Consider the following 27,969-nt stretch of genomic DNA (forward strand, 5'->3'; position numbering starts at 1 on the left):
GGGGGGGGGCGGGGTTGGCATTTACCCTCGATCTCTTCTCTGTGTGTGAAAACCTCCATGCAACAGAGAGATACCATAAATGTACCAAAAATGTATGTATTTTCTGGCGACTTGTTTCCCAAACTATGCCCAGCCGCAGGTGCAAGGAATCAAGTTACGCTGCCTGTAATGACAACGGAGCTACACGAGGTGTCGCCCAAAACACTACTAAACTCAATGTCACACACAGACAGTGTATGACAGGTATTTTTACGCCTTTAAAAGCATTTTAAGCGCGTCTGTGTAAGCCTAAGCCTACGTAGCCGCAAGCAACTCTTAGATCCTATTTTTAATATCTGGAATCCAGATCCAGTTGGTTACGGCGGCTGTGAGCAGACGGACCTGTCATTGGCGGAACCACTGTGAGTGTGACCGAGTCTGTGGGGAAGTAGTGGGGGACATGTAAGCGGTTGCACACACAGCTCCTTGTGTTTATCAGTGTGACATTATTGTAAAATGTTCATCGTCCATGACAGACAGTATAAGAGGGATTTCATGAGCTGATTTATCTGGACTTTCATCCTACCAGGTAATTGTTGCGTATTGAACTGATTGACAAGACAATAGGGCGTTCATTTGACCTCTTGTTCCCCTACTTCAGGTCTGACTTGTGTGTTAGCATCAGCATGCTAACAGCTAGCTGCTGGAAAAGAGCCTATAGTGACTCTCTGTGGTTAATTAATAGTTGACTCTCAGACTCTGTCTGCAAACGTTTGAACACTTGTTGAAACAAACGAGCTGTTTTACACAACTTTAATCTTTTAATGTCGCCCACTGATCTTATCTTAGAAGAATGGACTGTCTGCTACTACAGACTGTCTGCTACAGAGGACAGATCAGTGTGATGATTAGCCCCGCAAGCAGAACCCAAATGTAGTAAAGTTTCTGACACTTTGATTACTTTACCCATTGGGTCCTGCTCCACGCTGGGCTGTCGCCAGTTACGCACAGACAAATACAATGTAAACACGCCATGAGACGGACTTCTGCGCGCTTTTACCATGTTTATTCATGTATTGACTTACGAATGTGCGAACTATAAGTACCTTACATACCATACCGACACATCTCCTGTGTCGCGGAAGCCGTTAAGTATTTTTAATCCATGATTGATTAAAAATGTCGCTTCTTCCTACCTTGTTTATTGACACCTCATTGTACCGCCTATCTGGCTAGCTAGTGGTGCTACAGCTATGACGGAGCAGATCATAGGCAGGGACGTAGCCCGCAAAGCCAACCGCACATCGGGAGGCGGTACAATAAACGGTAAATAAACAAGAAGAAATCAAAGCGCATTTTTAATCAAACATGGATTAAAAATACTTAACGGCTTCCGCGACACAGGAGATTTTATCAGAGGTATGTAAGGTACTTATAGTTCGCACATTCGTAAACGAACACAAGAAAAAGCGTGGTAATACCGCGCCGATCGACTAAACGATGAGTTTGTGTATATCCGCGTTCCAACAATCGCATTGGAAAATCTTAGCATGACCAGGGACCCTACCCTAAAGCTTAAAGTCCAAATTTCATAAAAGCTTTATGTAGGGTTCCGAGAGGGGCTATGTGATGATCTGACTGCACTGGAGAAGCTAGGATTTTCAACCAATACTACAGATACAGTAGGTGGAAAGCCTGGTGACATGAGGTTGCATTGTAGACAAGACAGTCTGTTAATGAAAGTGCTGTATTAGAAATTATTATTTATTTTGATAATGCATTTATGTATCACTTTAGTGATTAGCCCCACAAGTCAGAACCCACTGGTACTGACGTTTCTGACATTTTTGAGACCCAGTTACCATGGGGTCCTATTCCACCGCTACCCTGCCACCTGGTACGCAATCATAAATAAACATAAATACCTTCGGTAACGTCGTTTCTGCGCCGTTTGAGGGCTTCTGTTCGTTTGAGTGATTCTGATTCTAAGAACTTTAGTTTACAACGTACACCGCTGCAAATTTTCCTGAAGCCGTTAAAGGGACACTTCACCCTTTTTGCAAAAAAATATATGTTAATGACGTTTAGAAGCTTTAGATCACTTTCCTGGGGATATTTATGTGTGTAATATGTGGTTTTAGATATTTTAGATTGTAGCAGTGAGCCTGTTGTCTCTGATGTCATGGACACTGGTCTCACTACCTTCCTGGACTACAATTCCCATAATTCTTTGGTGCACTGCTCCTCCTTGTGGATAGGGGGGAGAGCTGTCTTACTGAGACAACATGTAGTCCAGGAAGGAAGTGAGCCCAGAGTCCATGACATCAGAGACAACAGGCTCACTGCTACAATCTAAAATATCTAAAAACCACATATTACACACATAAAGACCCCCAGGAAAGTGTTCTAAAGCTTCTAAACGTCATTAACATATATTTTTTTGCAAAAAGGGTGTCCCCTTGTGTCCCTTTAAGTATTTTTATTTGTATTTTGTTTGACCGATTTGGAAGCTTTGATTCCTCTCTTCCAACCCCGCCGCGGGAGGTGGTACAAATAAACGGACAATAAACAAGGAAGGAAGAGAAGAATCAAAGCGACCAAATCGGTCAAACAAAGATACTTAACGGCTTCCGCGGCACAGGATAATTCGCAGCGGTATCCGTTGTTTTGATTGATTGATTGAAATCTTTATTAACAGTTTGCAGAATTACAGTACATTTCAAGCACAAACTCAATACAAAGACTGTTAACTGTGAGTGGACGACCCAATTAAGCCTTACACTTGTTTACAACAGGGTCCACATTGTTCAATTCATCAAAACATTTAGAGACAAACAAATAGACACTTCTATGTAGTTAAAGAACAGAACAGGAATTCATCATATAGGAAGCGAAAAGGGAAAAAAAGTATATATACAGTGAGGGGAACAGGGGGATAAAAGAAAAGAAAACGAAAGACAGAGTGTAGGGCGCCTGCACACAACACCATGCGTTGATGCCATGTGTGCATATGTGCAGGCACCCAACACCACGTCCATACAAAAACATAGTACAATCCATAGTACAAAGACAGAGTGTAGGGCGCCTGCACACAACACCATGCGTTGATGCCATGTGTGCATATGTGCAGGCACCCAACACCACGTCCATACAAAAACATAGTACAATCCAGATACAAATTCAGCTTTTACAGAGGCCAGTTTCGAATTGCAGCCATCCGTAGGTGCCCTTTGAGAGCAGTTTTGAAGGAGCCAAGGGATTCACATGTCTTAATGACTGTTGGTAGGGCGTTCCACATTTTGGTCGCATAGGAGCGAAAAGAATTTAGTCCCTTGTTTGTGCCGAATCTGGGTTGTACATGGTTTGTTGCACTCCCTCTGGTGTTGTGGGTGTGGACTTCGTTTACATTAAGGAAGTATTTAGACAGGTACATGGGTATCTTGGTGGTGTATCTAATCTTGTGGACCAGACCCATTGCAAGATGCTGTACTCTGTCGTCGACCCTAAGCCATCCCAGCCTGTCAAAGTGGGCAGGGGTGAGGTGGGTTCGGGGGGTGAGGCCAAGTAGGAGCCTGACCAGTTTGTTTTGGGAGGTCTGGAGCCTTGTTTTAAGGGCCTTTGAGGTGCTGTGGTGCCAGGAGGTGGATGCATAGTCAAAGAAACCTTGTACAAGGGCTCCTGTTAAGGTCTTCAAGGTGTTTTTGTCGACCAGTGAGGAGATCCTGTAGAGGAATCTTGTTCTTTGATTGACTTTTTTGATTACGTTGGTGGCCATCTTATCACCGGAAAGATTGGCCTCCAGGATGGAACCTAGGTAGGTAATTTGATCCTTCCGTGTGATAATATCATCACCAACTCTAACCAAGAAGCCATCTGCCTTTTTGAGATTACTATTTGATCCGAAGAGAATGGATTCAGTTTTTCCCAGGTGTAAGGATAGTTTGTTATCAGCGAGCCAGGTGCAGATTCTGTAACTTAGAGCTCTTATAGAATCAGAATCACTCAAACGAACAGAAGCCCTCAAACGGCGCAGAAACGACGTATTTGACGGTATTTATGTCTGTGCGTTCTATCATTTCCATACAAAAACACATCAACGCACAGGGACCCAATGGGTCAGCCCGGTTCGGCACGATAGATTGGCCTGACCCAGGGGGTTCCGAGAGGGGCTATTTAATGATGTAGCTGGTAAAGGTGAGGCTGATTTTAACGGGTAGATGAACCTATACAGACAGGCCTACTATATAATACAGTGTAATTTATCAGTTAATTTAAGATTCTGAGTAACAAAAGTTGTAATAATTGTACAATAGTTGACCTGTCCTAGCCCCTTTCGGGACCCCCGTAAAGTTTCTGACATTTGGATGTTTACTTTACGGAGGGTCCCTCTGCAGTTCGTAAGCCCACAATGGGACACAGCTGTACATAATGCGGCCGTGCTGCGGACTTTGAGTGGTGGTGAGATGTTTCAAAAGAAGCATATTTCTGCTATAGGAGACAACGGAAACTTCAGCTAATTTTCATTTGGAGCAGAAGCCGTTAGGTATTTTTTACTTTTGTTTGACCGTTTGGCTGCTGTGAAATTCTGTCTTCCTTCCTTCCTTGACTTCCTTATTGACTTCCCATTGTAAACGCCTCCCGCACCGACAGTGGCTAGCTGCGCGTCCCTACGTTCCTGCCTCTGATCTGTTCTGTCGCATCTAGCCAGTTCCAGTGCTGGAGGCGGTACAATGGGATGATTGGGATGTCAATAAAGGAAGGAAGGAAGAGAGAATTTCACAGCAGCCAGATTAAAAAAATACTTAACGGCTTCTGCTCCAAATGAAAATTCGCAGAGTTTTCCGTTGTCAGTCCTATAGCAGATATATGCTTCTTTTGAAACAGCTCACCACCACCCAAAGTCCGCAGCACGGCCTTTTCCGACGGTATGTACAGCTGAGTCCTATTGTGGGCTTAGGAACTGCAGAGGGACCCTCTGTGAAGTAAACATCCAAATGTTTAGAAACTTTACGGGGGTTCCGAGAGGGGCCTGAGATGTGTAGAAGTATAAATACAAATGGAAAAAATATATCTTAAGTGTACCGCAAAATTGTATTCAAGTACAGTACTTAAAATATACTTGGTAATGGTTGTACTAGGCTGTATAATTATACCACTGGTTCTCAATGTGACCCCCCCCAGGGGTCCTTGGGGGGGGGTTTCCAGTTATTATTCTCAATTTTAGGAACCAAATGGACCCTTATGGGGAGGATTTTACCATGTACATTGGGGTCCCAGACAGTCCAGCCTCGCAGTGGCCAGACGTTCATATGACGGTGCAAAACAAAAAAAGGCCTCCCCGGCGCAGTGTGATAATATTAGTATGGCCAAGCCAGGCTGGCCAGGACAGACATGGATATGATTTTGTTTTTATCTCTGACTGGGACTAAAAACAAAATCACTGACGTGCTCTTATCGTCGTACATCATCATGACGTTGCGTAACATGTCGATTTGCTCAGACACATGTGACGTAAATTCTCCATTCATTGTCAATGGGAATTGAATGTTTGTGTAAGACGAAAATCTACGCTTTAATAGCTGAATATAGGAGGGGGCTATACCGCACCTCAAAAACCAGAATGGTCCATGCATGGTTCTAATGCATTTCAAACTGGTGGTCCTTGAAATTAAAAAGGTTGAGAATCAGACGCGCATGCACAGAATGACGTCCAGATGTATAACCCATTCTGACCGGGAACCCGTTTTGGTGTTCAGCATCATGTTATGCTTTAGCTATTGAAAAATAGCAGATCTACAAGCTCATAGCGCGCCACCGAGTGGCGCGCTACGAGCTTGTAGGTCTGCTATTTTTGAAAAATCGAAGAACGACTGACATTTTTTTAGAATCTGATCTCAGGTCAGAATGGGTTGATCAGACCCAGTGTGTGTCCAGTGGAAACCTGGTATGAATCTGATCTCAGGTCAGAATGGGATAATGTAGCATATGATGTGGATATATCTGCCCTACTAAAACAGACAGTAGTGATCCCTTTTGAGTTTGTAAAGGTCCTTTAATATATTATACTGTAATAATGATATAATGTGTCCCAAAATAAGCAGATCTACAAGTTTTACATCACTGCTGTTCATCACGTTACATACATCACCATCATATGGTTACTGTAGTAGAGATTGAATGAGTCCAGACTCATCCAGAATCATATTTGGGCCATAATAGTCAACGACCTCACAGATTCTAATCCATATATTATGGACATAGGGACGTACAGAAGATAAATAGTTGACCCGAGATTCCATATTTGGGCATGGATGACGTCTCATGATGACGGGAGCAAAACGCAGTCAGCTGCAGGCACGCATTCAGTCAGAGATAGTTCGACGTTCGACCCATTTGGCTCCGAGACATCGCCACCTGGCGACTTCGGTTAGACTCGGATAGAACATCACTGCAGCGGCGGTCCAACCCGGAAGAATCATCGTTGTTGTCACATTGTCGCAGGTTGGTTTACACGTGAACATGTAATGAGTGACATTTTTGTGCATTTTGATTGTTTCCAGAAAGAAAGAAAGAAAGAAAGAGAAAAGGTGACAGGTGGGGCTTGGGCAAGGGAAGGAGGGGAGGAGAAAAAAAAAGAAAGAATCAAAGGAGACAACAAAGGTATCTAATATATATTTACACATAGCATTTAATCCAATCCATCCAAACATTACATGTACACAAGGTTTAGAAATAAGGTGTGTGAGCGTAGCAGCTGGTATATACTGTTCATGGCATTAGTGCAAGAAGAAGAGTGTCAGTATATTGTACATTAGGGCATTAAGCAACTAGTCTAGACTAGACTAGACTATTCAACTAGTCGACTAGTAAATCCAGTAGTCGACCTTTGTTGGTACTAGTTGACTAAAAAAAAATCCCCCAATTTCGTAGGCCTCAAGATCGGGTAGATAAAGTTATAGTCACCAATATGCACAGTTTTTAAATGTACAAATATGTATTTCCAAAAAAAATAAATATATATATATTTTTTTTGTTTTTACACAATAGGTAGTTAAAGAACTAGTCGACTAGTAATCTAGGCAACTAGTAAAAATGACTAGAAGTGAACGCCCTATTGTACATGAGATTAAAGTTGTGTAAGTGTCAAGTTCAACCACGTGGTCCACACAAGGTTGCTTTTCTGGTCGAATCCAGTGGGTTGAGGAAAACAAAAGGTTCCAAAGCAAAGGTCAACCTGACGAAACCTTTTGCAGACAACTTGTAAAGACAACACTCTTCTTGTCCCTCCAGGTGAGTGTCCTGTCCAGCGGTCTAACCCCCCTCGGGTGTGGTGTGGACACAGAGCGGTCTGTGGCGGCGGCCATGCTGCCTCTGCTGCTGCCCGCCCTCGCCCGCCGGTCCCTCCTCCTCCTCTGTCCCGGCGGGAGCCCTGCTGCTGTGCCGCTGCGGTGCCTCCGGTCGTCGTCGTCCCCCCTCCTCCTCCTCCGCTCTGAGGGCGCCAGGGCCGCCGCCGCCGCGCGGCGGGGGGGGGGGAGGCCACAACGACAGCCCGAGCACTCGCTCCTGTCCGCGCCGTTCAGCGTGCAGACGCGAGGCGCAAAGACCGGCCGCAAGAAGCAGCAGCAGACCAGGAGCCAGGAGGAGAAGTGGAAGGCCAGGAACAAGACGGTGCTGACGTACATCGCGGCGGCCGGCGTGGGCATGATCGGCCTGTCCTACGCCGCCGTCCCGCTCTACAGGTTATACTGCCAGGTGAGACAGGGAAAAGGGAAGGGAAGGGTCCAATTCGGTGCGACACGCTTAACACTCCGGTTGCCCGGTGGTGATTTAATCCATTAAATCAGAGCGCCCAGCGATTTATATAGCAGCGGAGCACTTTTCCCCCGACGGACCGGATGTTTTTTTTAATTGAATTGAATACTTTATTGTAAATATATTTCAAAAGGATAAATTCACCAGAAAGCTGTTAGGCTTGTTTCCATTGTGGTCCTCTTGGGGAAAGGGGAAGGGGAGCAACAGACAATAAACGGTACAATACAGACAAAAACAGGAGGCAAAAAAACAAACAAAACAAAAACACAAGAAACGGGACAAAATGCATATAAACTGAGCAATAAAACTGGATTTCTTTTCTTTTTTCCCCTTACTTTTTTTTCCTTTTATGCCATTTATCTATTCTACACTATATTTACACTATGTTTTCGGCCAACCATCTTTTTAATGTGGATTTAAAAATATCAAAGGAACTGGTCACCTTGAGGCTGGAAGGCAAGCCATTCCACTGAACTGCTGCCGAGTACAGGAATGATGTTTTTCCCATATTGTTATGAAAAAGGCAGGGTTTAAAATCAGTTATCCCGCTCAGATTTTCGCTCTCGCCGGCTAAACGGGGGGGGGGGGGACATTTTCGATGACGTCCCACTGTTATGCAACATTGATTGTGGCGCAACAGGCGCTCCCAGGCCGTGTAGCGATGCGATCGGCTTCGATATCAATAACCTCCGTCTTTTTGATAAAAACTTTGTCCTGGGCGCTGGGTGTTACTAATTGAAAGGACGGTGAACTTTGTCCTGTGTTTAACTTTGTTGACGTTGTCTATAAATCGAGTCTAAATGTAACGGTAGCTGTTGTTTGCCAGTAGTTCGTTCTTCTATTGCATTACAATACTCGTTCATTAAAATGAGTTCTGTGTGGGGATCCCGGCTGGCCTAGTGGTCCAGGCGCATGCCACATAATAGGCTTTGGTTAACGTCACGTGTGTGACAAATCGTACGGCTTTGACTTTGTGTGTGTGTGTGTGTGTGCGCGTGTGTGCCAGGCGGCAGGTCTGGGAGGGGCGGCGGTGGCGGGCCACGATTCAGACCAGGTGGAGACCATGACGCCCGTTAAGGAGCGGGTCATCAAGATCACCTTCAACGCAGACACGCACGCCAGCATGCAGTGGAACTTCAGACCCCAGCAGACGGAGATCTACGTAAGAACCCCACTGTATCCCCTCTACCACAGGGTGTTCTCAACGTTTATAGGAACCTCACTGTATCCCCTCTACCACAGAGGGGTTCTCAACATTTATAGGAACCTCACTGTATCCCCTCTACCACAGGGTGTTCTCAACGTTTATAGGAACCTCACTGTATCCCCTCTACCACAGGGTGTTCTCAACGTTTATAGGAACCTCACTGTATCCCCTCTACCACAGGGGGGTTCTCAACGTTTATAGGAACCTCACTGTATCCCCTCTACCACAGGGGGGTTCTCAACGTTTATAGGAACCTCACTGTATCCCCTCTACCACAGGGGTTCTTAAACGTTTATAGGAACCTCACTGTATCCCCTCTACCACAGGGGTTCTTAAACGTTTATAGGAACCTCACTGTATCCCCTCTACCACAGGGGTTCTCAACGTTTATAGGAACCTCACTGTATCCCCTCAACGTTTTTAGGCTGGGGACCCCCGGAAATGAATTGGCCATGTCTCGCGACCCCCGCCCCTCCCCCTAACCACCACCAATACAAACTGACTGCAAAAATAACCTTTTAGGCCTGACGTCGAAATAATAAAAAAAAGGTCTTCTGAAAGAATATACCGTATATTCAAAGATTTGTTGCCGCATTTTCACCATTTTTCAAAAATAGCAGACCTAGATCTGCTATTTTTCAATGGCTATAACGTATAACATAATGCTTAGCTAAAACACCAAAAGGGGTTGCCGTCCAGAATGGGTTAATAATAGAGAAAATAATATCATAAATGAATACTGAAACCAGATATAATCATTAAGGAAGGTTTAGGCATGCACACTGTGTGTACTATGTAAACTCTACATTTCCATTTTCCAGCCATTCAGTTGGGGAAAAAAGAAAAAACGTTTTATTTTTTTAAATAAATTGGGGACCCCCAAAATAATTTGGCGACCCCTTGAGGGGTCGCGAGACGGGTTGAGAATCCAACCAATCGATTTAATCAGTTATTAAAAATAAAAAAAAGAGATATATATATTGTCCCGGATATAAGACGACTCTGATTATAAGACGACCCCTATTTTTTTCAAGATTCATTAGTGGAAAAATAACATTGAATGTCATATAATCCCAATGAAATAATACGATAGTTGCAGCCCTAATTGATTCTGTATTAGGTCAGGACATTAATCTTATGCCATGCTGATGTGAGGACAAGTAACAGAACAAATACATCACATAATAGACTTTATTGGGATGCTATTTCTTTGTATACTAATACATTGTTACATGACGAATGGCGAAAATAGCCTACGTGATGCATTGTGAGCTTTTAGGTCTATCTTTTGCAAATTGTTAGAACATTTTCTTTTGTGTTACATTTTTTGAAAATCTTTGAAGATGTTCTTTGGAAATTATGTCGGGGATGTCAGGTTGAAATAAATAATGCAGTCCATTCAACAACTAAAATGGAAAGCAGAGCCAAAGTCCACTATAGCTCTAAGGTCACATTCACACCAGAGAGCTTTCCCGCGATTAAAACTAATCCTGCTGTTGCATTTTCAGAAAGTGCACTTCGTTTGGCAGGTGTGAAGGCTCATTCGAATCCTAATGCGCATCAAAGAACCGCGTTTCCAATTGCTGCGGGTGACAGTGTGAAGGCAAACCGCAGCAAATTATAAATAGGCAAGAATCCCAATTTCTCCGCCCATACGCATTGAGTCTACCGAAGTATTAGGTTGGGAATGTGACCTAAGCCAACTACTCCAAACTGTGTTTGTGTTTGTTCCACACACACAGGTGGTCCCAGGGGAGACGGCGCTGGCCTTCTACAGAGCCAAGAACCCAACAGATAAGCCCGTCATCGGCATCTCGACCTACAACGTGGTTCCCTTCGATGCTGGACAGTACTTCAACAAGATCCAGGTAATCCACCAAGTCCAAGTATCTACGTCATTTCTTTCTTTCCCCCACCATACTGTTGAGGCATTCTAGACGGGAACCCCTTTTGGTGTTCTACTTTAATCTGTACTTTATCCGTTATACTTGATCTACAAGCTCATAGCGCGGCACCGAGTGCCGTGCTACAAGCTTGTAGATCTGCTATTTTGTTTTCTGCTATTTTTTTTTCCTAAAATGTGGTGCAAATCTTTGAATATATATTCTTTCAGAGCGAACTTTTAACTCAAATCTTTGCTTCTGGGGGAGTCCCTGGAACAACATATTTTCAGATGCGGGTCGGCGGTCAATTACATATATTTTTGGGGGTCCTTGACATCAAAATGTTTGAGAACGAAACATGAGGCTTTTCAGAAAACAGTTTGTTGTCAATTTGAAGCCATTAAAGAATCGTCAGACATTTTGGCTTCTTGCCTTTCCGTGCTTTTCCATGCAAGTATTCAAAGCCCCTGCATAGGTTTTTGATGCCAGAGACAATTTACTGGAGATATATCCGTTACTGGTGGACAATGTGATAATTGTTTTTTCGTGTAGAATCTAAGCTGCAGCTGCATCGAGACTTAAAATGCATCTTATGCATAGTTCAGACTTACGCGATTGTACACGCCTGGTTTTCCGCACACACACAGTTTTAGGCACATTGCAGACAAAAGCCCTGGATCAGAGTCAAATTGGCACACACAAATTGGCAATTACGTCCTGTTCCAGGACGTAACATGCCCCTATGTTTTCCCCTGGCTACCCGGTGTCTTCCGCCCCCCCTTGAGAGACTGCTCATTATTACACTCCCAGCTGTGAACTGTTGTCTGATTATTGTCCTGCATTATTTAAGAGTGACTCTGCCTCTGTGTTCTGTGTGCGTTCATATAGTTTGGTGCGACATTGTGGCATTGCTGCCTGTCATAGGTCTTACCAGCCTGTATTCTCTGCCCTGTGAGCTGTGTACCTGTTGTACCTTTTACACAACTGTAAAGTTTATCCGTCTGTTACAAACTACAACTCCGTGCTCTCCCTGCGTCATTGTTCCAAAACAAACCGAGAACCTAGTAGAGCATGACACTCTTTTTTTCATAATTCATTCAATGTTCTCCCCACTACACTCTCTCTCTCTCTCTCTCTCTCTCTGTCTTTCTCTCTCACTGGGTGTAAGCACAACTGGGATTCGATGCGCGGCCAAAAGCCGCGAGCGGCAGGCGTCTCTTCCGGGTTTTTAAAGACAGCTGGCGGATGGAAATTAAGCTCCACCGGCCAGATTCCCGGAAACGCTTTGCCCTCGCGGCATTCTGCTGCGTGGGTGGAGCTTAATTTCCATCCACCAGCTGTCTAAAAACCAGGAAGAGTTGGCGCTGGCGCTCGCGGCTTTTGGCATCTTCGTGACGCTAAAGTGTGCCTCTCTCTCTTGAATAGTTTTTTTTATTTCGTTTTAGTCACATTTCAGTCACCAGGAATGTTTTGGTGTTAGTCTAGTTTTAGTCGCAGCACGACGCGTTGTGAGCTTGTAGATTGGCTATTTTCAGCACAATGCAAAATACATTCTAGTCGACTAAATCAACTGTAGATTTATCATTCCTACGATATTTTCGTCGACTAAAATGTATTTTGCATTGTGCTGAAAATAGCCGATTCTACAAGCTCACAACGCGTCGTGCTGCGACGCGTTGAGAGCTTGTAGATGTGCTATTTTCAGCACGCAACCAAGTGTAAAATGACTCCTACTGGATCTCTTGTCCACTAGTCCCTTCCTAACATTTTAGTCTAGTTTTTTTAATTTGTTGACGAAATTCTTTAGTCTTAGTTCTAGTCATCATAGCTTCGTTTTCATTTAGTGTCCATTTTAGTTTTCGTCAGTGAAAAAAAGGTAGTCGACGAACATTTTTCCGTCCTTAGTTTAACCCATTCTGACCGGGAACCCATTTTGGTGTTTAGCATCATGTTATGCTTTAGCTATTGAAAAATAGCAGATCTACAAGCTCATAGCGCGCCACCGAGTGGCGCGCTACGAGCTTGTAGGTCTGCTATTTTTGAAAAATCGAAGAACGACTGACATTTTTTAAAATCTGATCTCAGGTCAGAATGGGTTCACCAGACCAGTGTGTGTCCTAGTGGAAACCTCGTTATGAATCTGATCTCAGGTCAGAATGGGTTAAGTCGACGAAATCAACTCTCTCTCTCTCTCCCTCCCTCCCCGTCCACAGTGCTTCTGCTTCGAGGAGCAGCGTCTCAACCCCCAGGAGGAGGTGGACATGCCCGTGTTCTTCTACATCGACCCGGAGTTCGACGAGGACCCGCGCATGGCGCGCGTCGACACCATCACCCTCTCCTACACCTTCTTCGAGGCCAAGGAGGGCCAGCCGCTGCCCCTCCTGCCCGGGTACAGCTGATGACGGAAGGAGGGAGGCAAGGAAGGAAAAGGAAGGGCCAGTCTGCAGTCGTGTAGCGGTGGCTGGAGAATGGAACAGATCTCGCGCGACCCTCTGCTGCTGGTACGGTTTGGCAGGGTAATAAATCTATCCACTCATAACCCCAAAGAACGTTGGCCGTACTGTATATGAAGGAACCGGTCGTCGGACGACCACATCCGCTGAATGTGTAGAAGAACACTGTCAAATGTCCGCCGACTGAACTGTTAAACGTTGATAATAGGACGCGTGCGTGTGTGTGTGTGTGTGTGTGTGTTTGTGTGTGAGACAGTTGTGTTCAAAATCAAAACAGCTGTAAATGCCTTTTAAACTGATACATCGCTTAAAAGTATCATGTCGAGTGTCTCGGCTTGTAAAAAAAAAAAAAGAATAAATAAATTAAGATTAATAGTTTCATGCGTTGGGAATCTTATTGTTCTTGAGGGATTTTTTTTTTTGCCTCACATGTAATGCCTCAGTTTGGGCACTAGGTGGCAGGAAAAGATAGGCTATTGAGATGACTGTGTTGGAAACAGTCGGATTAATTAGAAGTATAACAGAGCTTAAAGGTTTTAGGTATAACTGCTGCATAGTATTTCAAAAATCACACGTGTGAAGTTAGGGGCGCTCTTATCATACTGGCCAATCAGAATGCCTGTTTCCACAAATTCACATCATATTTGGCGGACATTTGACCTATGTTCTCCTTTCATTGTCGATGGCAAATATGAGACGTGTGGGGACAAGATGACGTACATTTTCCCTTCATTGTGAAAGGCATTTGAATTTCTCCTTTCGTTGTCGATGGGGACTAGATGACGTAAATCTTCCCTTCGGTGGCATTTAAAGTTTGTGTCTTGCGGACATTTTGTGGGGACAAAAGCTGTATATAATTTTATAGGAGGTGCTGGCGCCTCTCAAAAATCACACCCATGTGAAGTGAGGGGTGCTCTTATCATCATACATCATCTCATTCCGGCCAATCAACAATCCTCACCTTTGTCTACAATGTTTGTGTTTACACAAAAGCTGGCCATTCATTGTCAATGGCATTCAGTGTTTGTGTAAACACAATGTTTGTGAATGCACAAACCCTCAAAGCTGGACATAGGAGGGGCGCCCCTCAAAAACAAGGGATTTCTCAGTTTTATAACAAGTATGTATTTTACTGTATACAATTTACAATTTAGGCATTTAGCAGACGCTCTTATCCAGAGCGACTTACAATAAGCAAGAACAAAAAAAGCATGGGAATACATCACATAAAAACATTTATCATGAAACATGCGTAAGCTAAGAAAGTAACAGTGGAATATCTATAATGAAACTATACATATAAGCTATACATCTATACTACTATGCTATACATATGTACTATGACGTGCTATGACTACATACAATGCACTTATGCTGTCTACATAACATGCTATAAGTCTGTATCAAATGCTATCTAAGTCTACAGAACTGTATGTGTGACAAAGAGACGTATAACAGAACAGAAGCATATTCTGGGATATACAATCTCTTCCATTGGAGTATTTCCCGGCTCACCTCGGCTCAACCCCAGTGTTGCTGCGTTGCACAATGTGTCCAGTTAACTTCTCTAAACATCGGACCTTCAGGCATCTTTATTCATGTCAACGTCGTTGCTGCTGCGACCCAACGTTTACTCTGGCAAATGATTTAATCACTTAGAGTAGACCATCTACTGTACACTTATTGACTGGAGTACCCTATATTCTGATCAGCTATTGGTGTATAGATTTGTGTCTTACACAAACATTAATAATGAATTGCATTTTTATTAGCGCTTTTCCAAGTGCTCAAAGCGCTTTACAATGGTTCATTCATTCATACATTGGGAGGTGAAGCGGCGAACAGTCGACGCCAGCGTCCTCACTATCCCACATTCACACACCAACGGTGGCGAGCTCACACCGACCGACTCATTGGAGGCAATGTGGGGTTCAGTGTCTTGCCCGAGGACACTTCGACATGTAGGACAGGAGGAGCCGGGATTCGAACCGCCGACCCATAGGGATCATTGGACGACCTGCTCTACCTCCTGAGCCACAGCCGCCCTCGATTAAATTCCCTTTGACAATGATTGGAGAATTTACTTCATATACTGTATGTGGACGAGCTAATCGGACATTTTTGAGGGTCGCTTTTTCGTTCTGAACTCTTGTCACATTTACCAGATTGAATTTACGCCATGTGTCTGAATACATCAGCTTTTTGTGGAAACACAAACATTAAATGCCACTGACAATGAACGTGAGAATGTACGTCATATGTGTCTGAGCAAATCGACATGTTACGTCATGATGATGTACGATGATAAGTTCGCCCCTCACTTCACACGGGTGGGTGTGATTTTAATTTTTTTTCCCCTCCTCTCTTCACCGAAAATATCCACTCAACCCAGCATGATTGATTGATTGATTGATTGTTTATTTATTTTCGTGTCATGCACACCTTGTGCCCAACCCTCATGGGTTTATAAGACACCATTTCACATTTGCAATTACAGCATGTTTTACAATACATAATTTATGCATTTTATAGCATGTTTACATTACACAGTTCATTATATTACACCTCAGATGTATACAGAGTACTCTGTCTTCTTTCCCAAGCTTGACAAATAAAATCTGCTACAACGAAAGTCCCTTTGGCAAAACATATCTCCATTTTTACATAGTCATTTAAATCTAGGAAATCCCCACATATAGAAGACATCTTATTAATCAAAATATCCCTTAAGTCATCGTACTTAGAGCAGTAAAACAGAAAGTGAACTTCGTTTTCAATTTCATCTAGATCACAGAACAGACAATATCTCTCATCTTCAGGGGTGGCATTAAACCTGCCAGTCTCCAGTGCTAATGGTAATGTTCCTGACCTTATTTGAGCACAAAGAGAACGTTGCCTTTTGTTTAAATTATACTTCACATAAGGTTCTACAGTGTATATGTCCTTTATAAGGCAGTAGGTTCGCAACTTAGGTTTGTACCATAGGTCCCTACACCAGTTTTCTTTGTACCTGGAGAACATTGTATTTCTAATTTGTTGGACATTACATTGTAATCTATTTTGAAAAATGAAAAATAAATCATTTGAATAAAGTAAACTTCTCAGTTCATTTGTCCAGGGGTGACCACCTCTAAGATCCCAGTTAAAGATCTTTTTGGTGAGTCTCTCCTCAGACATCTTCACCAGTCTATTCCATAGCCGTATCATTTCGCATTTGTGTCTGATGCTTGGAGGTTCCCATCCCATATCCCCGTTAATTGCTAGCAATGGAGTCAGTTTATGGACTCCCAGAAAGGATCTAATAGCTCTATGGTGCACGTTGTTACAGCTCGCATATTCTCGGCAACCCCAAACACCAGAAGCATAGTCAGACACCGGACATACGCCTGATTGGTAAAGTTGTGTGTAAGCTTTGAATCCTAAACGTCCACAGTGTTTAACTTTGTTCATGACAGAGCCTAGTGCCCTGCCCGCTGACTGAGCTAGGATATTGACAGCATCATTAAATGTCATGTGCTCATCTAAGGTCAGTCCAAGATACTTGTACTGATCAGTATAAGACAACCCTATTGACCCCAAATTAAACACAACTGAACTTCTGTGTATTGCTTTCTGTCTGAAGTGTACTATTTGGGTTTTGTCCTGGTTTGCTTCCAGTCTCCATTTCCAGCACCAGTCTGCAACAATATTCAGCATTAACTGCAGATCGTTCTCCTGTTCAGCAAGTAAGACTATGTCATATGGCATGTATATTCTTGGGGGGCAGAGGGGGGGGGGGGGGGGTCATTAGCCAAAACAAATATCAGTTATACAAGCTCACGTGTCGCACTGAGCATATATAGATTTGATATTTTAAGGTGAGGAGAGGTGGTTCAAGTACAGTAACTCAGACCTGTTTTAGGTGTCACGTGGTTAAACCTGACTGGCGGCATGTAATGGGAGTTATGGGACTCCCTCTTCTCAGGGTGTTTTGCCCCCCCCCCCTCTCTCTCTCTCTCTCTCTCATTAGCAGGCAACAGTGCAGCACTCTCTCTCTCTCTCTCTCTCTCTGGCACAACAGCGCCCCTACTGGTACTAATAGTCATACTGGTGCTCATGAACCAACACATAGGTATAGGTGAACACGGACATTGCTGTTCCTTGGAGTGGTTGCACCACTCAAAAAACATCCGCACACTAGTTTCTCGAGCTCCGAGACTTACTTTATTTGGAGGCAAAAAAAATTACAAACGTTTCGAAGGTCTTCATCAGGCAAATAATAATCATATTTATTTGCCTGAATCGCTGCGTTCTCTGCCGTGGATTTGGAGCCATGCGGCTAACCTACAACCCTATAAAACGTAACAAAGTGACCTAAAAATAAAAACCATGGCCATCCGAGGCGATCCAAACACCCTGAAAAGAGGGAATCGTCTCATATTTGTGGCTGAGCGGCGAGGTCAACGCAGCAAGGACAACGCGTATCAAATCATCCCTTACTCACTGAAGCAAGGCAGATTCACTCGAAAATTGAAAGAGTATAAAGCAAAAAAAGAAGTGAACTAGGTTAGATCCTGCAATATAGAATGTGCTCTAAAGGCTAGTCTAGAGGCAGGCAGCATATATGTAAATACAATCATGTAAATGTTTGCACATGTTCACAGTACAGTAGGCCATAGTGCAGAGGGGGTAGTAGTAGCATACAGGGTTAGCATGTTTGAATATTTCAATTTGAAAATAAATAAGCTCTAGCTCTCTCACACCAGTGACCTCCCTAGTCCGACTGTGGCGACTGTGGCTCAGGAGGTAGCGCAGGTCGTCCAATGATCCATGGGTCGGCGGTTCGAATCCCGGCTCCTCCTGTCCTACATGTCGAAGTGTCCTTGGGCAAGAGGACAAATTGCTCCCGATGTGCTGGTTGGCACCTTGCATGTCTTCCACCGCAATCGATGGATGAATGTAAAGTGCCTTGGATAAAGGCGCTATATATAAATGCACCATTTACCATTTAGTCCCCTGTGCCAATGTTGGCACCCGTGCCTAAGGTTGCCTATACCCTGCTGTAATCTAGATTACATAATCATGATCCCACCTATACTCCCCTAGAGCAGGGTATAGCATAGCAGCACACGCATTCACTTGTACACGTAATGCATACGAGAGTTGTGTTGTCCTTTGTCAAATTGTCCCTGGATTAAAAATAAAAGAAAATCGCTCAGACAACAATGGAGACGCCACAAAGACAGACAGAGCCCGCAGTGTGTTGTTCCCAGTGCGTAATTAATTGTCCATTGTATTTGTGAATCAATGCAGAATGAAGCCCTCGTTTATCGGTGACGTCATGCTAGGGAGAGCGAGAGAGAGAGAGAGAGAGAGAGAGAGAGAGAGAGAGAGAGAGAGAGAGAGAGAGAGAGAGAGAGAGAGAGAGAACAACAACACAAGGACCAGAGTCATGCTGCTGGCAGCCTGCCAATAACCATGAACCAGACACTGATCTCAAATCAGCTCAACACAGCACTATAGCATCAAAGCCATAACTCTAACAGTAGGCTATTAAAGCTGGAGTATTGTAAACTGTCAAAAATAAAACAAATGCAATAATGATTGTATTTGCTTATAACCCTAACCCATTATGCTTCAGTGTCTTAACTCTTAAGACACTGAAGCATATATACAAATAAATACTTGATGGTTTTTAGGTTGCTTATTGCAGCAGTAGCAGACTAATTCACATTCTGGAGTTCTTGCTGGGAGGATGTGTTTTCCAGTATGGTCAGTGACTTTGGATTATTGCTGCCGGATTGAATGATAGATGAGTAGTGGGAGGTACGTGCACTATAGAGGCAGCGGTGGCCGAACGGTTTGCGGAGCGGTCTTGATATCGGAAGGTCGCTATAGTTCGTATCCCCGGACCGGCACGTTAAAATTACCACCGCTGAAGTGCCCTGGCCTTGAGCAAGGCATTGAACCCCATACCATGAAATGTTCTATAGAGCAGGGCCTGGCTGTAAACAAGTTATTGAGCTTAGTCCAGTTACTCTGGGTAAATATAGTAACTTTGCTTTTCTTTGCTTTGCACTATTGAGGGCGTTTTTGTATCGTTCCTGATGCAGTACTGTACCGTAAGCCTGGGAGTGAACAGTGAGACCTGTTTTCTTAACGAGCCGTTCCAGTTGGCGGCCCTGTTTTTTTGAGTTGGTGGAGATGATCGTTATACCAGGGGGCAGAATGGGTGTAGGAAACAGGTTTGGTTTTTGTGGGGGCAAGTTGATTGAGGCAGGTGGAGAGTGAGCTGTTGACCAGTTCAGTTGGGGGGGGGGGGGTGTTCCGTGTTTGTGTTCGAGGTGGGGTCTGATATGGTGTCGGACAGTAAGGAGGAGAGCGTTTTTGCTTAATGAAGGGGGGTGGGGGTATCAATGTCCATGCATGGTAAGGGCCAGGTGGTCAGATATGGTGGAACCAAGGTCTGTGCTGATGAGGTTATTGGTGGTTATTCCAGTGGTGCAGATCAGATCCAAAGTGTGACCTTTTCTGTGGGGTGGGAAAAATGTACATGTTGGGTTGAAATTGAAAACATTTAAAATGTCCAGGAATTCAATGGCACTTTGGCATCAGTCCACGTGGATATTGAGGTCTTCCAGTCAGCAGGAATGGAAGGAGAAATGGCAGTAAAGCTGTGTGAGGTATTCAGAGAATTGGGATGGGAATGCAGGGTTGAGTTTGGGCGGGCACGGGCGGTATATGACTGCGGTGACCAAGGGTTTGGGACCAGACAGTTTGAAAGTGAGATGCTCAAAAGAGGTATATATATATATATATATAGGTTTAATGTTTGTTTTTAGTTCAATGTTTGTTTTAAAAAACGCCATTGACAATTAAGGGGAAATGTACGTCATCTTGTCCCTATAACACAAACATTAAATGCCATTATAACAACTTAACAAGAGAATGTAATGTTTGTTTTGACACTGTTTGTTTTATATCACCTATTTACATCACCTAATCAACATGACTCACTTCACACGGGTGTGATTTTTAGATGTGTATCTAAGCCAAGGGCATATATAATATATATATATATATATATATATATATATATATATATATATATATATATATATATATATATATATAAAATCCTATATCCTATATATTGTAAACAAAATGTATAGGAAACCACTTCACACGGGTGTGATTTTTAGATGTGTATCTAAGCCAAGGGCATATATATATAAAAATCCTATATCCTATTATATTGTAAACAATACCGGGCCACGTTTTGGGAAACTGTTCTCTCTCTTTAGTCTTTTAGACCCCCCCACCACCACCCCCCCTCCTCCTCCATGAGCAGCGCTCTGCCGGGGAGGAGGAGGGCTGGCCGGGGAGGAGGAGACGGCAGAGGCGGAGGCGCCTGCCTGCAAGCCTGCCTGTGCCTGGGGGCTCAGTCAGTCAGCTCAGCTTCAGCTTGAATCAGCTAGCGCGCCTGGATGCATGGTCTCTCTGCTCTGTCTGTCGGCCCCGGGGAAATAAAACGGGATTATATTCTGAAGACATGACTAGACTATAGAGTGTGTAGAAGTCGAAGAGCAGACGAAACACAACCGCCGTGTTGCGGTTTATTATTATTATGGCAGTCAGTCAGTCAGTCAGTCAGACAGACCGTGACACGGTGACACTCTACCTACCACCTGGCTAAATCCCGTTAGGATAAATAGAAGAGAAGTAGTGTCAGTCACTGAGGAGGAGAAGAAGAGCGGCACTTCTTCAAAATGACACTTGTAGCTTTCACTTTATAAGCACAGATCGAGCCGAGGTAAGCAAGCCAATCCATACCTCCATTACCGTCCGGGCGGAATAAAACGGATTGTTCTCTGCGGGCTGCTGAGTTTTTGGAGAGCCCTCCGTCCGTCGCGTACGGGGACCGTGGGGGTTCCATCCATCCAGCCAGGCTCTCTTCCACGCATGGAGAGGAGACTTTAAATGGACACACCGTCCCGGTGCGATGTGTAAAGCTGACCTGTTTTGTTAATTATCATTCGCAACAGAGGAGGAGGCACGCCGCTTTTTGACTCGACCGTCAGTGAGTATAGTGACTTGACTGGACTTCCTCGTGTGGGAACGACCCGACCCGGGTCGGTCGGGACTCGGGTGTGTGTGTGTGTGTGTTCCACATACAGTCATGAAGGGACACTGGGAGCTGCCGTGAGAGGATAGGATGAGCCTCGTCCTCAGCCACCACCGGACCAACAGTCCCGTCAAGGCGTACGACTTTCTGCTCAAGTTCCTGCTGGTCGGGGACAGCGATGTGGGCAAGGGGGAGATCCTGTCCAGCCTCCAGGACGGGGCGGCCGAGTCTCCCTATGGACACAACATGGGTGAGTGGAGAGGAGGGGAGAGGAGGGGAGTGGGTCTCACTATGGACACAACATGGGTGAGTGGAGTGGAGGGGAAAGGAAAGGTACTAAAGCTCAAGAACTTGTTTACAGCCAGGCCCTGCTCATAAGGGAGTGGGTCTTAGTCTTACTATGGACACAACATGGGTGAGTGGAGGGGAGTGGGTCTCCCAATGGACACAACATGGGTGAGTGGAGATTGATTGATAGTATTGAAGTATTTATTAATAGTTTGCAGAATGGGTATACATTACATTTCACATGAAAGTACAACTCATCAATGCAAATACTGTTACTGTGTGGACACTCTGATAAAGCATCACACTTGTTTACAACAGGGTTCACCATTTTCGGATGCATTCATTCGTCCCGAGTCACCTGAGTCTCTTGAACTGTCCAGTGGTTCCCAAAGTGGGGTCCGGTGGGGACCCCCAGGGGTCCTTGAGGGAGTTCCAGGGGGGTCCCCAGATAAATGATAGTTTGTAAACTGGACCCTTTATGGGTCTGTAAAATGGACCCTGTTAAATTAACATTGATTTAATACAATATAAATTGGATTCCCAGAGATAGAAGTGCCATTAAATGGGGGGGGGGGGTCCGCAGACTAATGGATGTCAAACCTTCTCTTATGCATGATGGGGTCACTCCCTGGCATATCTTTTCAAATGGGGGGGGGTCCGTGGGTCTAATTAGTGTCAATTTGGGGGTCCTTGACGTGAAAAAGTTTGGGAACCACTGATTGTATATATGGATTCCATTTGTACAATATCAAGAGTCGTTAAATCAACAGGATTCTACTGTGAAGCCTGTAGTGTAGACTGTGTGGGGCTTTAATATGTAAACAAAATACACCCACTTGATTGTTAGTACAGGAAAGAGAAATGTCACGGTTCACTTTTCTCATACGGATAAGTTACAAACAGTGGGTGTCCAGGATGTGATATATATATATATAAACTGGGCGGCCAGTGACTGCAGCAGCAACAGTGACCATCTTTCCTTTTGGGTCCGGGCACAATTGGCAGCTGCACCAGTAAACAAACGCCCGCGTGCACATGGTACACTGGTCATCAACGGGTCAGCAACACTGAAAAGATTCTGTGCCGGGGCAGGGACCCGTTAAAAAAAGTGTTTTTTCACTAGGGTATATTCTTCCATGTTTTTGAGCGGTGCCTCCGCTTCCATGTCTGTCCGTAGCACGGAAAGCTGCAACACCTAAAGTGTTCCTGGAGGTCTGGATGTTCCAGGGACCCCCCACACAGTACAGAGCACAGTAGAGTACACAGTAACTATAACAATAAATGTATAGACCCCCTGCTTTGAGAACCACTGTTTTTCTCCTCTCATATGTGGGGGTATACACATTAAACATTATGTCCTGGAAATATAGTGACATATCTACATTCACCTTATTTTAGGGGTGAATCTTTTAGTTGGACACACGCAGGCCATGTTGGTGTGTACAGTGTGTGAGTGTGCGTGAGTGTGCGTGCGTGTGACCTCAGCTCCTAAAAGCAGAGAGCACGACGTCACTCCATGGAGTGAACCAGAGTAGACCAGGGCAGCATTCTTCGGTGTGTTTTTATATTTATAGGACGTGTGTACTTAAGTTGTTATTATTTGGCAGAGGACACCGCACACTGTGCGACTCAAGCCCCGGGGGCCTCGAACAACTTGTTTATCTTGCTTCATTAATACTTTGTTTGCGCAGGGCCGCATTTACACTCCCGACACTCGGAGAGAGGTCGCGTCGCGACACACTGGTACAGAAGGCTAAGTCGTGTCGAGTCAAGTCAAGCCTTGTTTGTATAATGCATTCACTATGGTCACAGGCACACACACACACAAAACAAAAACAAGAAAGAGTGCACAGGAATATCTCTCTCTCTCTCTCTCTCTCTCTCTCTCTCCCACAATAGTGGACATGTTAGTCTTGAAGTATACTGTTCTTATTGCAGTCTGTCTGCCTGTCTGTCTTATTTGGACTGACTGACTGACTGACATATGTTTACATTGCCAAATCAAAAGTGGAAAAAAACAATCTGTCTGTCTGTCTGTCTGTCTGTCTGTCGGTCAGTTAAATTTAGTTCAAAAGTACTTTATTGGCATGAAAGTGGCAAGAACCACCATGTTGACAAGATCACAAGCCTCCCCTCGCCCTCTCTCTCTCTCTCTCTCTCTCTCTCTCTCTCTCTCTCTCTCTCTCTCTCTCTCTCTCTCTCCCCCTCCCCCTCTCTCATTCTCTCACACCCCCTTTCACTCTGTCCCTCCTGGCTACCAGTAAACCTGAATAATTGAACAGCCTCGCTCCTCGCATGTAGCAGTTGATTTCAGAGGCATGTCTGTGCATGTCCGTGCATGTCCGTGGCAGGCAGGCAGGCAGGCAGGCAGCCGTGGGAAAAACACATCACACACCGACGAATAACCGTGAGCTTGGGCCGTCACAGCCAGTGTTGACATGTCCGCTTATTACAAGCGACTTTATGGGCTTGTTTGTCTGTAAAGTTGCTTGTAAATATTGGTAGTTGCGGGTTGCATTTTCTTTTGGGGGGGGGGGGGGGGGGGGGGGGGGGGTTAATTGATGATATGCACACGGCTGCCATCTTGCCAGCAAGGTGCTAGTGCTACCTATAGGTGCAACTTCCCATAGACAGCCCATTCATCCAAACAGAACAGTCCTATCTAATTGTATTGAATAACGTAAAACTCGCCAACATTGCAGCTATACGGAAAGCTTGAATTATCCTCTTTCTATCTGCAATGTGTTTGTTGTCAAGAAATTCCTTGCAGATGATTTCTTTTAAGTACTGGAGTTTGGAAGTGCTCGTTGACAATCACTCAACAGCCTGTGCGTACCACCTGTTTAGAATTAGCACATAACGCAGGAGGCAGCAGGAGGTTGCTTTACTAATAACAAGTGCTTCCAAACTCTGACACTTAGAAAAATGGGTCAAGGACCTCCAGATGAATGTATTCGTCCAACTAAGGACCCTACATCTAAAATGATTAGTGTTGTTGTTAAAATAATGTATCAAAGAATATTCCACATTATGTCACATTTCTTTTTCCCATGATGGTTTTAAAAATAGCAGATCTACAAGCTCACAGCGCGATGCGCTGTGAGCTTGGAAAGGCTTCACAGAATATGCCGAAGTAAATGGTGCATTTATATCATTAAAGTGTGTGTGGCCTGGCTGTGCATTCCCACACAGACACACAAGGACACTTGTGCACTGACCTGCTCACCGGGAGCCAGTTTAGTTAAGGGGTTCAAATGCAGTGTCTTGCTCAAGGACACTTAACACCATACACTGTAAAACCCTAAAAAGGTTCAATGCTCCTAATTCGAACCCTGGTGAGAAACGTCTACCGCTCCCATCATGGCATATCCCCTGCTTGTCCTCCAGGGGAGATATTGGCACTGTCGGGTCAGCTACATGATTTAAGCAATATTACACTTGAGCCGTGTGGGTTAACGTGATTATTGCCACGACAGGGATGCGGTCAGGAACGAGACGAAGTCGATTTCCGCAAGCATCACTGAAGTGGCAATAATCACTTTAACCCACACCCTCGAGTGTAATATTGCAATTCTACCACAGTTACCCTTAAAACTAAGAAAATTGCTGAAAAAAGATATATTTTTAATGACAGATGTAGTCACTACGACCACAAATGTTCCAAGAAACTAGCTAGCCTAGCCACCGAGTTTGCTAGCGCTCTGGGAGAACAGAGCAGCTGAATTATTTCTGAAGGCTGTTTCAACCAATCAGATTGCTTCCTCGAAACGACCTGTGGTAGAATGTAGCTTAACCTGCCCAACACTGGTTTTAATTATTTATTTGATGTTTGATTTTTTTTTCCAGTAAGAATTGAGGCTCAAATTCCTGCACGTATAGTGGAGTAAGTAAGCAATAGGTTAGCCTATAGTAACTATGATTCATTGTTATCTGCAGTGTTGGGCAGGTTAAGCTACATTGTATCTGACCCGACACTGCAAAACAGTGAATCATAGCTATGCTGTAATAGGCCTATTAATTAACAGGGGTACGACGAGCGTGCCTCGTACCCCTGAAACGAGGCAGAGAGAGGGTTGTAGAGTGTTTAGAGGAGCTGTGGTGTGTATATATAAGGCAGAGAGAGAGTGAACTGACCCATATTACACAGTATATCATTTATATATATATATATATATATATACACTCCACTCTGTTTTGCCTTTCAAAACACATTGTTACGTAATCCCTCCAGGATAGCACAGAGAAGGTCTCGAGGTTAGCACAGTACACGCACAGTACACGCACACGCGCACGCACACGCACACACTCCAGAAGCCAGGAGTGTGTGTGTGTGTGTGTGTGTGTGTTGTGGTCTCTTGGGATGGCACTGAAATAGAGTGCGCCCTCCTGGGGGAGCGTGCGTGCACTCCCCCAAGGGGGAGCTCTCAACGCGTCGCAGTGGCGACCCGTTGTGAGCTTGTATAGATCTACTATTTTCGTTATTTTTTGTCCAAAAGTGTCCTCTCACGGGATTTCAGCCCCTGACTCTGTAACACACTCTGCAGAAACCCCTCGTTACAAAGACTATGGTGCCCGTCTCCAGTCTCCACCGTGTCATTGTTCTCCCCCGGTGTTGCTCGCCCCCCCAAAAAAACGCCTGAGTTTTCCAAATTTCAGCTCTCAAGCAAGCAGATAAAAAAATGTCACGCGTCGTCATGAACACGCGAGCGCAACATAAATGCTCCAGTGCCTCATTATAGCTCTGCTGGGGTTTGCCAAAAGAAATGCGGCATTCCTCATTGTAAACAATTCGAAACACGCTGTGCCTCTCAGGAACAAAATGACCCTTTGGGGTGGACAAACATGCCCCCCCCCCCAATGCGCATTTGAGAGTTCAGTGCCGAGGAGAAAAAAAAGGAAAGAAAGAAAAAACATATAGGCATTGCTCTTCTACAGAGAAGTGGGGGGGAAAAAAGTGATATGGTCAGTATGAGTCATCCTTCACCACATTCTCCACAAGTGGGCGAGTGCAAGTGTGGTTTATACAAGAGAACTGTGCACTGCAGGGCTCCATGTTTGACCCCTTCTGTGACGGCGGGGTCCCGTACTTGTCAGGAAATGGGCAAAACAAACAAACCTGTGTTTCCACTGGATCCAGTGGAACTGAATGAGCTGTGTGAATAGCGTGTGTTGTTCGGTCATCCTCGATGGGACAGTTACTTTGGGTCTTTATATCTTTATTTAAACCTATTTAGTCCTAAGGCTGATTCTTTAAAAAAAAAACTGTTTTCTGAAAAACTGTTTTTTGAGTGGTGCAACCACTCCTACAACCAGCAATGTCCGCGCGTATCTATGTAGCCGCGTATCTATGTAGCCGTGGTCATGAGCACGAGTATATGACTTATTAGTACCAGTAGGGGGCGCCAGAAACAGAGATAGTGCTGTGCCTGCTGCCTGCTAATGAGAGAGAGAGAGAGAAAGAGAGAGAGAGGTGGGGGGGGGGGGGGTTTGCAACACTCAGTTCACACGGGTGTGATTTTTTTTTCAGTGGTGCTCAACCTTTTTGATGTCAAGGACCCCCAGAATTATTTTATTATTTGGCTGTGGAGCCCCATCAGAAAATATCTTGTTCCCCCCCCCCCCCTCCCCAGAAGCAAATATTTGAGTTAAAAACGTTCTGACGCTCTGAAAGAAAGTGCCGCCGCTATGAGCTTGCTTGTAGATCTGCTATTTTTCAATAGCTAAAGTATAACAGATTCTTTCAAAAAGATTGTCCATATACCATCTCACATCCAGAATAGTCGCATCGAGGCACTTGAATGTGTGAAATTACATAAAACCAACAACAGTGAAAACACTCACAATTGGTGTCTGGTTCTGACTAAACAACACTATAGCTCTAAATTGCCTTTTCATCACTCCCCGCAGAAATTGAAGGTCAAACAGAACGAACAACTCAACGCAGACAATTAAAATAGCGGCCTTTGACATCGCACAAAAAGTCATTTAATATTCTCCGTATAACACATACTGACCGTCCAAAAGCAAGCCAATAATAATAACAACCACATGTAATGATGCAACAAGGCTGGTATAACCCATTCTGGGCGGGAACCTCTATTGGTGTTTTAACCCATTCTGACCTGAGATCAGATTCATACGAGGTTTCCACTGGACACACACTGGTCTGATTGACCCATTCTGACCTGAGATCAGATTCTAAAAATGTCAGTCGTTCTTCGATTTCTCAAAAATAGCAGACCT

General features: G+C 44.5%; 2 protein-coding genes across 6 annotated transcripts in view; both read left to right on the top strand.

The window, feature by feature from the left end:
* The first annotated feature begins 434 nt into the window (after positions 1–434).
* Positions 435–13,712, top strand: cox11 (cytochrome c oxidase assembly homolog 11 (yeast)). 4 transcript variants are annotated; one of them, XM_080789786.1, is made up of 6 exons: positions 435–568; positions 6,540–6,639; positions 7,270–7,731; positions 8,798–8,953; positions 10,741–10,866; positions 13,095–13,712. In XM_080789786.1, the coding sequence occupies exons 3-6, from the start codon at positions 7,342–7,344 to the stop codon at positions 13,278–13,280; spliced, it is 858 nt and encodes a 285-aa protein (XP_080645912.1). In that variant the 5' UTR covers positions 435–568; positions 6,540–6,639; positions 7,270–7,341; the 3' UTR covers positions 13,281–13,712. The 4 variants fall into 4 exon arrangements, with proteins under 4 accessions (XP_080645912.1, XP_080645914.1, XP_080645915.1 ...); XM_080789787.1 differs by having other exon boundaries at positions 464–568; positions 6,544–6,639; XM_080789788.1 differs by lacking the exon at positions 6,540–6,639.
* Positions 13,713–20,772: 7,060 nt separating this feature from the next.
* The window catches only part of rab40b (RAB40B, member RAS oncogene family), a 31,758-nt gene continuing 24,561 nt past the window's right edge, over positions 20,773–27,969 (top strand). Inside the window, exon 1 of one of the 2 annotated variants that reach the window (XM_080788659.1) lies at positions 20,773–21,688. In XM_080788659.1, coding sequence (XP_080644785.1) covers positions 21,529–21,688 — 160 coding nt within the window. In that variant the 5' untranslated portion in view covers positions 20,773–21,528. Of the gene's footprint in view, positions 21,689–21,827; positions 21,895–27,969 lie in introns of those variants that run through there. The other variant, XM_080788660.1, reaches the window with a different exon arrangement.

Source organism: Protomyctophum bolini, assembly GCF_963924005.1.
Source record: "Protomyctophum bolini genome assembly, chromosome: 18".
NCBI lineage: Eukaryota > Metazoa > Chordata > Actinopteri > Myctophiformes > Myctophidae > Protomyctophum > Protomyctophum bolini.